Here is a 12,553-nt window from a genome sequence, read left to right on the forward strand (position 1 = left end):
TCTGATATTTGTGAGATGTAATCTATTGCCATCTGTGGGGACTAAAATTTATTTGCAGGATCTGAAGAGAACAGGTACATCTATACTATGGTGATTGGAGCTTGGTAGATCCCAGAGAGCAGGGGTCAGAGCTTATGCCATGAGCCTCAGGGCTGACCTTGCTGGACCTGCCTTGTGTGTGAGAAAGAATGGACATCTTTAAATCCTCTGAGGTTGTCAATTGTGCCAATTGCTGGGTGGGAATTGAACTAGCTTCACGAAGACAGGATCAGCCTCTAGCCTGCACTGCATCCTGCCTAGTGAGTTTTTTCTACTGGGTTGGTAACAGTTAAGGCTCATTCAGATGAGAGATTTATAACTAGCTTATTTACTTAAACACACAAACTTTCTTCTCCCTGTGCTAGCAAGGGGCTGTTTTGCTTCCAGGCATCAACTGTCCTTAGACAGCTACTAAATAGAAGCTAATCATTACTAAATCAAAGGCTGCAAGTTTCCACTGCGGTGAAGGCCAAAGGAAAAAAGTTTGCCTGAAGCCAATGAACGGACGTGGCTCGGGCACAAGAAAATGGAAACATAATGGACGGGCACAAGAAATATGGGAACAACATTGGCATCCAGTGGTCAGAATTGGTTAGTAAAACTCACAAGGGACATTGCCTCTCTCTGCAGTGCTCAGCAAAAAGTCCTGTGGTCAGGGCTGGCTCAAGCCAATCTTTGATTTTGTACTTCAGCAGCTCCTAGAAACTCCAGCTGAGAGACCAGGGTCACACTGTGGTAGGTACTTACATACACGTAGTAGACAGTAGGTACTGATTTTAGTGGGACTTATAGAATAAGGTATTATTCAGCATGAATAACAGCAGCAGGATGAGGATCATTGTCAATAGCATGGGCAATGAATCGCCTTATCGAACATGCTGCCTGTTATCACTTTGCTATTGTTATAAGGTAATTATATGGCCCTGATCATCACAGCACCTGAAGACCTCACAATCTTTAATGTATTTATTCCCCATAATGCCATGATCCTCACTTTACAGATGGGGAACTGAACCCACAGAGAGACTAAGTGACTTGCCCAAGGTCACACAGGAAGTCTGTGGTGGAGCAAGATTTGAACTCTGACCTCCTAGGCTAGTGCCCTAACCACAGGGACCATCCTGGCTCTCTGTACCAGTATTCATGTTAATTTCTAACATGAACTTTAACACCCCTCTCCTCCCCCACCCCCAAAAGAGACAGGTGATCTACCATATTTAGACAGCCTGGGAGAGAAGAGCTGAGGCCAGCTTTAAGAAATCTGCTACGAAGGCAAACCAAAATGCCATACTTAATGCTATTTAAACTGTTCTTCATTTTACCCACCAGGCAATGATTTTAATGGATCCAAACCCTTCACTAAGCTACTTCACCCCTTTCTCAGGTTGCAATTTGCTCTCTCATATGCTCCTGATCAGCTAACTCTGGCCAGTGAGTGATGGAGGCAGAGCCCAGGCTCCTCCCATTTCCCCACCCACAGGGCTGCAGAACAGGGAGTTTCTGGCGCATTGCCCCTGCTCTACCTGCTGTTATTGTAGTCACAATCCAAAAAGGGAAATCAGGGGGTGCTGACCTCCTCCCCATTCCCCCATGGGCCAAGGAAGGGCTGCGACAACGGCTTACCATGATGAGCTGATAGTTACAGTTTAATGTTCCACAATCATGGCAAAAATGAGAAAGAGCGAGAGAGAGAGAGAGAGAGAGAGAGAGAGAGAGCGCGAGCGCTCATTCTAAGCTATCAAAGCATTGTTTTCCATTTTAAAATTGACAGTCGTTCCATCATCAATTTGGGGTTTTTCCCCCTTGGTAGAGCCCAAGCTTTGAAAAAACAACAACAAATATTTTTAAAAATGAAGTCGATTAATTACACACTGTTTGCATTGATCTCAGTCTTCCAACCTCCCACCCATCTGTCCTCCATACATTACACCCAACCTCTCTCTTTCTGACACACACACACATATAGACGGTTACTCACTCAGAGACAGAACCACCACACACACACACACACACACACACACACACACCCCGTTACTCAGGGATAGAATCACCTCATTAACAGGGCATGCAGATGCCTGGAAAACTTAGCCAAAGCCAATGGAATTCACTACTGCGGGAGGTCAGAGCATTAAATATGGTGGCATGGATTAGGCTCAAAAGCAGAATGCACCGTTTTACTTGCTAAATTGGGGTAATCAAATATCACCTTTCAGGGCATCAGCTGATTGCAAAAGGGGTCAAGAGGGAATCTCTCTCTCACACATACCATTCTCCCTTCCCCCATATCATAGCACAGCATTGAATAGCTGGTCAGGTAACTATGGTTTTCACTTTCCCCTCCTCAACCATCACATAGATGCCACTGCCAATGGAAAAAATATTGGAGTTTGGTCCTAGGTAGCATATACATATGTTCCCTTTTAGATGTGCAAATATGTCAGCTACCAGAGTTTAAGGGTGTGTGTCATTTTACATAGCAGTGTCAATCATGCCCCCTCAGGCCCTAAAGTTATCTGAGCTGGTGCTCATGCTGGATTCACACACTCTTGTATTTGCAATCTGACAGCGTACTTGCTAGGTATTATAATTTGCCAAGTCTGTCTCAGTTAAATCATGAATCCCCAGACAACGGCTCAGCTGTTTCTCCACTACTTTTGTTTTAATTACACCATCAACATCAAACAAAAAAATTAAAAAAATCAGCAGCTCATATGCATGCAATAATTCGGGGGGCAGGGGAGGCTGGAGGAGGCATCATGATGGTGTTTAACTAACTGCCCTACATAGTTAGAGGGGGAGGGAGTTGCTAGCAGGTTGAAAGGCTGGTGAAAGGTAGGCAGGCAGGCACAGGGAGTTTAGGGCAGTGATAAAACAATAATCTGTATTGCAGTAGCAGCTACAAGGTCCCAATTCGGGATCAGGACGCCATTGTGCCAGGCACGTAAACAAGCATAATACAAAAGATCTCCTTGTCCAAAGAGTTGATAGTCCAGTGGACCCTGATTTAATTTCTCTTTGTTGTTTATTTCAAGTTCTCTTTCTGAAATTCTTGTTCAAGAAAAAGCAGCTTAATTCTTTTTATTCCAGCGAAGGGATGGGTCTGTGCTCCTCCTGGGGGAAAAGGAGGAGACAGACAAGAGACAGGGCCCAAGCTGAGCAGCTGCCCACTTTCAGCACCAAGTACTTTAATGACTTCTGACTGCTCGAGTCAGCATTCTCCTAAAATCCCACAGAGACAGCCAGACCACACGGCTCGAGAGCCTAACGGGGCAGGCCTGGCCGAGACATTTTCCCCTGGTGGAAAAATCCTTGAGCTGTTTGGCCTGCGACAGCTGCATTTTACAATTTGTTTTTTTCGAGGAAGACACGAGCCTCCCTTTTCCAGAGAGCATCTTGGCCAGCCAATCCCCATGGGCTCACTTTGCCCACATAGAGAAGGAGCTTTGTGGAGCTGAAAAACTGCCCTGACCTGTTTTTCCCAAAGGACTGTCCCAGAAAACCAGATTGGATGAGCGGAGCCTAGAATGAGGAACCCTTTACCCATTGCACATGTCCCTGATGCCCTGTTCTCTCCCACCCACACAGAGAATACAGAGGAGACCGCCCGAACACCATCGAGACAACAATCTAGGTCTTCAGACCTAGCAGAATCAGACATCACCTTACATGTGACCAAATCGGAGTTCTTTATTCATACACAGTTCAAAGACAGTTTGTGCTAACCTCAGGCCAGAGCCCCAGCTGGCGTTCATCGATGTAGCTGCACTCTGGAGTTATGCCAATTTACCCCAGCTGAGGGGCTGGCCCGTGATCATCTCCTTTATCCTCTGTGCATTATTTTTAGATATATCTATCTTCCCGATGAAGTACAACAGGAAGACTTAACAAAGAATTGGATTAGTGCACAAGGAACCGCAGCATTTTTCCACTAGCAAGTCCACAAAGTTGAGAAGAGCAGATGAATCTGAGGGATTTGGAGGCTTACAGTGGGTTTAAAAAAATTTTTTGCTGGCTAATTGAAATGTGCGATTTTGGGGAGGGGTGTGGTTTAGCAAACCCTGAACTTTAATCAATATAAAGAATACCATAGCGAGCCTGAAGAACAAATGCTTTTTATTTAATCCTCCAACAGAGCCTTCAATATTAAAAGGTAAAGAACACAATCCTACAATGAGTCCTGTAGGACTAGATTCTGGCTGGCTCTGCTCAGAGGAGTAGGGGACAGGAAGGATTAAAGGACTGGACTGAGACCCAAAAAACCTGGGTTGTATTCCTGCCTCTGCCACATACTGGCTATGTGACCTTTGGGTCTCTCTGTGCCTCAGTTTCTGCATCCATAGAATGGGGATAGTACAAGGGACACAGTGAGGATGAACTCACTGATCTTTGTGATGCCCCTGAAAGTCAATAAATATACAGATCGCGCAATGCAGTTGGAATATAGCTACAAATAAGAGGAGGGACAGGAGGATAAGCCATAGGATGAAGTACATGAATGCAGATGGAGGCTACCCAAATCCAGATCCAAAAGCACAAGTCTCCCCAGTGCTCGCAAGCCAACGCTTTCCCCTCAGCCTCTCTCGCCCCTGCACTACTTGTCTTCCATGAATAACAAACCAAAATTACCAAGGATTCCAGCCCACACAGACGGAACAAATAATATTTCCCAAGACATTAAAAACCCAGCTCATGTAAATGTTACACTTGCATTGTCTGCACATTTGTAAGAAGGTACTGAGAGGTGCTGTGGGCTGGTCTTTCCTCTCAGTGTTGTGGGGCGGCAGGTGTGAACATAAGAACAGCTATACTGGGTCAGACCAAAGTATCATCTAGCCCAGTATCCTGTCTTCTGACAGTGGCCAATGCCAGGTGCCCCAGAGGGAGTGAACAGAACAGGTAATCAAGTGATCTATCCCCTGTCCCCCATTCCCAGCTTCTGGCAAACAGAGGTTAGGGATAGCATCCCTGCCCATCCTGGCTAATAGCCATTGATGGACCTATCCTCCATGAACGTATCTAGTTCTTTTTTGAACCCTGTTTTAGTCTTGGCCTTCACAACATCCACTGGCAAAGAGTTCCACAGGTTGACTGTATTGTGTGGAAAAAATACTTCCTTTTATTTGTTTTAAATCTGTTGCCTATTAATTTCATTCGGTGACCCCTAGTTCTTGTGTTATGAGAAGGAATAAATAACACTTCCTTATTTACTTTCTCCACACCAGCCTGGATTTTTTAGACCTCTATCATATCCCCCCTTCATCATCTCTTTTCCAAGCTGAAAAGTACCAGTCTTATTAATCTCTCCTCATATGGAAGCTGTTTCATACTCCTAATAATTTCTGTTGCCCTTCTCTGTACCTTTTCCAATTCCAATGCATCTTTTTTGAGATGAGGCGACCACATCTGCACACAGTATTCAAGATGTGGGTGTACCATGGATTTATATAGAGGCAATATGATATTTTCTGTCTTATTATCTAACCCTTTCTTAATGGTTCCCAACATGCTGTCTGCTTTTTGAACTGCTGCTGCACATTGAGTGGATGTTTTCAGAGAACTATCCACAATGATGCCAAGATCTCTTTCTTGAGTGGTAACAGCTAATTGAGACCCCATAATTTTATATGTACAGATGGGATGATGTTTTCCAATGTGCATTACTTTGCATTTATCAACACTGAATTTCATCTGCCATTTTGTTGCCCAGTCACCCAGTTTTGTGAGAGCCCTTTGTAACTCTTCACAGTTTTCCTGGAACTTAACTATCTTGAGTAGTTTTGTATCATCTGCAAATTTTGCCACCTCACTGTTTACCCCCTTTTCCAGATCATTTCTGAATATGTTGAATAGGACTGGGCCCAGTACAGACCCCTGGGGGACACCACTATTTACCCCTCTCCATTCTGAGAGGTGACCATTTATTCCTACCCTTTGTTTCCTATCTTTTAACCAGTTACCAATCCATGAGAGGAGCTTCCCTCTTACCCCAGGACAGCTTATGTTCTTTTGGATACGGGACTGGGAGTCAAGATACTTGGGTTCCACATTCCCTGACTTTGGACAAGTCACTTCACCTCTCTGTGTCCGGTTTCCCAATTGTAAAACAAGGATAATGATACTCATCTTCCCTTGAACTGAGCTCAGGGATCTAAAATCAAAGTATTACTCCAGATGTGGCCTCCCCAGAGCCACATGGAGAACAACTCTCACACCTTTGCTTCCTGGTGCAATGCCTCTGGGTCTGCAGCCTAAAGTCCTACTAGCACCTTTTGGTGCCACATACCACTGCAAGCCCATGTCCACTATCACTCAGAGGTCTCTTCTTCATCTCTCCGTCCCAATCTTAGCATACTTTGAATTTAGACAGACATGCAAAAATAAAAGCACACGAGGGCTTCATTTTCCACCCCAAGATGGCTACTGTTATCCCACAACCCTTAAGAGAGACCATTTTCTTTCTTCGAAAGCCCTGCAGACCAAAGCCATGCAGACGAGCGGAGTCAGCACAGTGCTGACACAGTGCTGGATATTCCGTTTAAGCCAGCACACAATGCGGGAGCGGTTCCTGTCTCAGCTCACTATTCCGTGACAGGGCTGCTTCAAACAAAAGTTGCTCAGAACTAAAGAACCAGGGTGATGGTTGAGTTTCGCTGCATTTTCAGTTCAGCTCTAAACTAACTCAGAGTGGGGGTTAGTTTAGAATGAACCCATAGCCCAGCAGGATGTTTTCATACCTATGCATACAGCCAAGGAGATGGGGGTGGGGGGGGAAAAAAGAGAGATCATTGGCATACCTGCCACTTCCACAATATCCCCAGGAACAATATCTCGAGCCCGGATCCTCTGGACTCCATTCCTGTCGGCACGGATCACTTTTCCCATTTCTGGCTCGTATTCCTTTAAGGCTTCGATAGCACTCTCCGCATTTCTCTCCTGTAAACACAGTGTGCAGCAGAGCTTCAGGCAGTTGTACCGTGTAGATGGAGGGGCGGGGAGGAGCAGCTGTTGGATAATCAGCCCTTCCCCTATTCAGCTGCCTAGACAGAGCTTTGAACTAGTTGTGTGAACAAGGGACTGGGAGCCAGGAACTCCTGAATTCTAATCTTGGCTTTGAAATTGATTTGTCTTGTGGTATTGGGCAGGTCATTTTACCTACGTCAGATGGGGAGGGGTAGTGAATGGCTTCAAAGCAGTATATGAAGTACTACATTTTGTGATGAGTCTTAGATGTGCCAGAAGCAAAGGGGCATGGAACCATCTGAGAGGAACTGGTAGAGTTGTTAATGGTTAGAACAATGGAGTCTCAGGATTTCTGATTTCTAGACTGAACTCTGCTACGGACTCACTCTGAGCCCATAGGAAAAAGTCATTGAACCCAGGCTTGCCTCAGTTTCCCTGTGACATAGGGGTTAATGCTTGCCTAGAGCAACTACAGTCGTGGACCTTAGTGAGCGAGTGTTTGGAAAACGCTTTGAGGTTCTTGCATGGGAAGTGTTCTGAACATACAAAGGAGCATTAGTATTTTGGAACTTGGTTAGCTCGAAAAAGAGTAAATTGGACTGTAGGGAGCTCGAGTTAACGCTGCAGTGCAAACCTAGCACAAGGTTCCAACTCATGAGCTTCCGTTTGTGCAGGTAAATAGTCAGGGCTTCATTCATGCAGGTTGTACAGTTCCAGGTGCCTGGCCAATAGTTTCACTGCCCCCAGACAAACCTCAGTGCTTGTAGGAATTAAAGAAGGGAGACAAAAGTGGTTACGTACCTGCCACACCCCCACAACAGCATTGGCTAGGAGAATCAGCATGATGACAACTGGCTCTACAAATGCAGTAGTGATCTCTTCACCTTCTTCAAACCAGGCCAGGATCTGCAGGGTGGCAAGACACAGTGTAACTAGGAACTGCCAGCTGGTTAGGGCATCACTCACACCACTGAAGCCAGAGGCAGTCCTTTCTTGGCCTTCTCTGGCCTTTGGATCAGGCCCTTCATCATGGGTGTGAATGCAATTAGTGTTAGATGCCTTGGTTCAGCAAGGTATCTGAGCATGTGCTTCGACTGAAAACACGCGATTGCTTGCACTGCAGTCAATGTAATGGGACCACTCAGGTGCTTAAAAAGTTACGCTCCTGCCTAAGTAGCTTGCTGAACTGGATTAGTGTTTTACAGCCCTGAGGCACCCAGAGCTATGAATCAGATGACCAGGTGAGAAAAGCACAAGTGCTGGTGTGAAAAAAAATCCCTCATGCCCATATTTTCACTCCCTTGAGCTGCTTGTCAAAGCATTTGTATGCCAAGATCACAACACTGCCACAAAAACACTATAAAGCATTCAAATGTCAGCTCATTCAAAGGCGTGTTACATGTATCAGAGGTTCCCACTCCCATGTTGATCTTTCGGGAGGGACATCTGCAATTCCTCCTATTAGAAACCAGTCCCACCTAGAACTGCTGAAGGACAATTAAAAGGCAAACTGATTTTCTTGCCAGCAGTCCTGAGGTGCAAAGTCAGGCTTAAAACACAGCTGCCCAGGATTTGATCGACTGTTGTGTGGCGTGATAACAGGTCATTTTCATGAGGCAATTACCAGCTGATATGGAATGCCATTATTACAAAATGACAAAGCAGAGAGGGTGGGAGATGGTCGGAGATTTGTCAGATGGTCGCTTATTCAAGTGGACTGGAAACCAGTTTGTTAGCTCACCAGCTCATGAATGGCTCACATTATGCTTCACTGACCTATGTTTGGGCTTGGAAGGAATCGATATTGTATGGGTTATTTTCAATGAATTCCAGCAGATCTGTTTATTTTCCCCCTAGATTCTCTTTATCCACTTAAGGTTTTGCATTAGCAGAAAATAAGATAAAGACACTAAAAGCTTCTTATTCAAAATGTTATGACGGTGCAAGTCAGGATTCAGAAATAGCAGCATATCAAAGTTTTATTTTACATGAGATTTTTCACATGAGAAAAATAGAACTGACAACAACAGTGCACCATGGGCTTGATCCAGAGCCCACTGAAGTTGATGGCAAGACTCCTTTTAACTTCAGCCTGAGCCAGGGTTGTGTAAGTCACCAAGTATTTACCAAGTACAACATAATAAATTTTTCTACATTTCCCTCTCTGTATTCTTGATTAGCAGCTATGGAACTCCCCCCCCCCCCCCTTTGGGTTTTGAAGAGAGAGAAATCAAGGAACCTTGATATGTACTGATTAAAATCTGTTCCTTCCACATCTATGCATAACCTGCCCCCTCTCCCTGTCTCAGCCAGTAAATAACTCTGGTGCATGACTCTGGGCTCTGCTGTTATGTTCAAACCAGCAAACCAATTCACAAGGTAGCTGGGGATGTAAGGCAACTGTCCACTAAGGAAAGTGGAGCTGTATATGTAGCATGGTCCCCATACTCCTCGGAGCAGAGAATCTAGTAAAGGGAGTCAGGTGAGTTCCATCAGAGAGTGGGAGAGAAGGGTCCCTAATAGGCATGGTACTTAAAATCAGTCAGAGGCAGTTTAAGAGTCAGAACACGAGTTCACAGCTTGCTGACCGAGATAGTACATCCAGATGTGTAATCATTTGTGTTTAACTAAACAAATGCCTGAGAATCAAGCACCTTTGAGAGCAGAGGGACACTGAATTAGTGAGTATACCTCAAGGAAGTAGCTGTGACATCTTAGTTATGTGTACAGAGTTCCCCTTGCAGTTATATCAGCCTCTCTCTCACACACACACACACACACACACTTGATTTTACAAAAGCCTGGAGTTTAGCTGACTGAAACAAGGAAGATGAGGGCCAAAGCTGAAAGTCCAACTAAAATCCCCAGCACTGCGTGCAGGTTTCACAGAAACTCTGTCATTCAGAATCCCAAACGTCAGGATTGGTTTTCAAGTACTGCACATGCCGATTACCAGCTGGATGTGGTCACTGGCACGTGCACTTGCTGCCATCACATAGGCAGTCACAGGTACAAATTAGACATGCAAATGGACACGCACTTTTGTGCGAACAATCCTTCTCAAAGTCGGGTCCTGAGACCCTATGACTGCTTTAGCTTTTCAGACATGCCACCTGGAGTCTTTACAGGAAAGTCCCTTATTCAGCAGCAAAACCAAATAGGTGCAACAGAGCATGATACAGTTGCCTAACCTGCACATCATTCTCTTAATGCAGGCCCTAAATTGTCGTTTTCTGCATTCAAAGAAAGAACCACCATAAAAGAAAAAAACAAACACACACCAAGGTCAATCACAAGAGCAGGTTTTCTAAAGCTCAGTTGTACCGAATCTAAATGTGGAGGAAAATCTGGCCTGACAACATGCCTTAAAGAGATAGCCACGTGTATTTTTCCACAGGGAAGAAGATATTATCCAGAGAGCATCTAAAAGGTCTGTGATATTAGACATTTCTAGTGCGGCCAAGTAGTTTCTAGGCACCACTGAAAGTATGTGACATCAGTGACACAGTACAGTACCAGGCACCACTAATATGTTGAGAATCACTGCTATAGTTTCTAAGGCTATGTCTAACTGGCAATTGAACGACAGAACTTTTGTCTTTCAGAGGTGTTAGAACTCCCACCCTCCCTGAACGACAAAAGTTTTGCCGTGACAAGTGCCAGTGTGAACAGCACTTTGTCAGCAGGAGCACTGTCCTGCCGACAACGCAAACAACCACTCATTGGGGTAGAAGTTTTTTGTCGGCAGGAGAGCTGACAAACAGCAGCTACACTGCGCGACATTTAGCGGCACGGCAGTGATGACACATCCATGTCGCTAAAAGCTGCGTAGTGTAGAAACAGCCTAAGCGAGTCAGCAAGAGGGCCAGCATTCAGATTACTCCGTGTTGTATAGACCAACTGCTATACTAATGTATGGACTTTGTGCTGATTCACTATATATTTGTTCAGAACAACAGCAGATGTGGGAGAGGTCACTGGGAGTACGGTTACACATTAGTAAAGTTTCAGGATGTGTAAACTGCCAGGGCGAGTTTGCATACATGCCTCAGTTACAGAGTACACTTTGCATCTGGCAAGAGGAGTTGCAAATGAATCAACATTCCACCTCGGCAAATAAACACAGGCTTTTAAGCTTTTTATTGAAAAATTAAATACAGTGGCGGGCGGGGGGAGAGAATGGAGAGAGAAGAGACTCCTATTAAAGATTTACCAGTATTGCTGAGAGGAAAGGTGATAGGTAGAGTTAACAACCAACCAACTCTAAATCCTTCTCCCAAAACTCAAACCCAAACCAAATCCACCCAGCGCTCCCATTTTTCATTTCTGTGCAAAATTGCCCACACAAGCTGTTATGGGGGTGTTTCCAAGCTGTCCAGGAAGTACTAGAAATCTCACCGAAAAACCTGTTGTCATAAGGCTGCCATCTCAATTTTGAACAAACAACATTTTGCACATTTCCAGTGCCCTGCAGCACTTCACAGTACCCTCACAGGAGGAGGGAAATTGCAGCAAAGAAGTGAAGCGACTTCCCAAGATCTCTCAGCAAGTCAGAGCAGAACCATGAACAGTACCGGGGAGTTCTGAGTTCTTGTGCCCTGATCTAACTGCTAAACCATGTAATCTGCTTGCATGCCCAAACAAGCTTGGGTGAGGTCAGATAAGCATGCCAAGCTTTCGGAGGATCACTTGTAGTGACAGCTGAAACCTCAACTTGAAAGGCACATGGCCCCACCATAGCTATGTCATTAAAGAAAATCTGTCATGATCCATAGACATGAAGCTACATTGTGGGTGCCCAGAATCAGTCTAAAATTTCTTTTCTCTAGCAGCAAGACGTTTCCTCATCTCTAAGGTGGAGATGATCTACAGAGCCATCTTTCTAAAGTGATTTGGGATCTATGGATGAATAAGTATTCCATAATAGCTAAGAATAACGAAAGCCATTCATACGTCCACTAGAATCTACACTTCTTCTTCGAGTGATTGCTCCTATGCATTCCATGTAGGTGTGCGCGCCGCGCGTGCACGGCTCTCCGGAACTTTTTTACCCCAGCAACTCCGGCGGGCCGGCTGGGCGCCCCCTGGAGTGGCGCCGCTATGGCGTCTGTCATATACCCCAGCCGGCCCGTCCGCTCCTCAGTTCCTTCTTCCCGCCCGTGACGGCCAGTTGGAACTGTGGAGTGCTCCTTTAGTCCTGCACACCCTAGCAGTTTCTCCGTTTTTTGTACATAGTTAGTCAGTTTAGTCATAGTTTAGTTAGTTAAAAGTAGTTTTTAAGGAATTAGGGGGGTTTCCCCTCCTTTTTCCTCACCCGGTGTGGGCTCATGCCCCAGACACCGGGATTCAAGCCGTGCTCGGCTTGTCAGCGGCTGATGCCCGTTGGGGACGCTCACGATTCCTGCCTTCGCTGTTTGGGGGAATCTCATCGCACGGATAAGTGCCCCATTTGTGCAGCCTTTAAGCCGCGGACTAGGAAGGAGCGGGACTCTAGGCTTAAACAGCTCCTGATGGAGTCGGCGCTGCGCCCACCGGCACCGATCCCAGCGGCGCC

General features: G+C 45.5%; 1 protein-coding gene across 2 annotated transcripts in view; it reads right to left on the bottom strand.

Annotated features, from left to right (window-relative positions):
* ATP2A3 (ATPase sarcoplasmic/endoplasmic reticulum Ca2+ transporting 3) overlaps positions 1-12,553 on the bottom strand; it is a 146,451-nt gene that overhangs the window by 68,451 nt on the left and 65,447 nt on the right. For both annotated transcript variants that reach the window (XM_044994317.1, XM_044994316.1), the window contains exons 4-5: positions 7,801-7,905; positions 6,834-6,972 (exon numbers count right to left, since the gene is read on the bottom strand). In XM_044994317.1, the coding sequence (XP_044850252.1) occupies positions 6,834-6,972; positions 7,801-7,905 (244 nt within the window). The remainder of the gene's footprint in view (positions 1-6,833; positions 6,973-7,800; positions 7,906-12,553) is intronic.

Source organism: Mauremys mutica, chromosome 19 (assembly GCF_020497125.1).
Source record: "Mauremys mutica isolate MM-2020 ecotype Southern chromosome 19, ASM2049712v1, whole genome shotgun sequence".
Taxonomy (NCBI): domain Eukaryota; kingdom Metazoa; phylum Chordata; order Testudines; family Geoemydidae; genus Mauremys; species Mauremys mutica.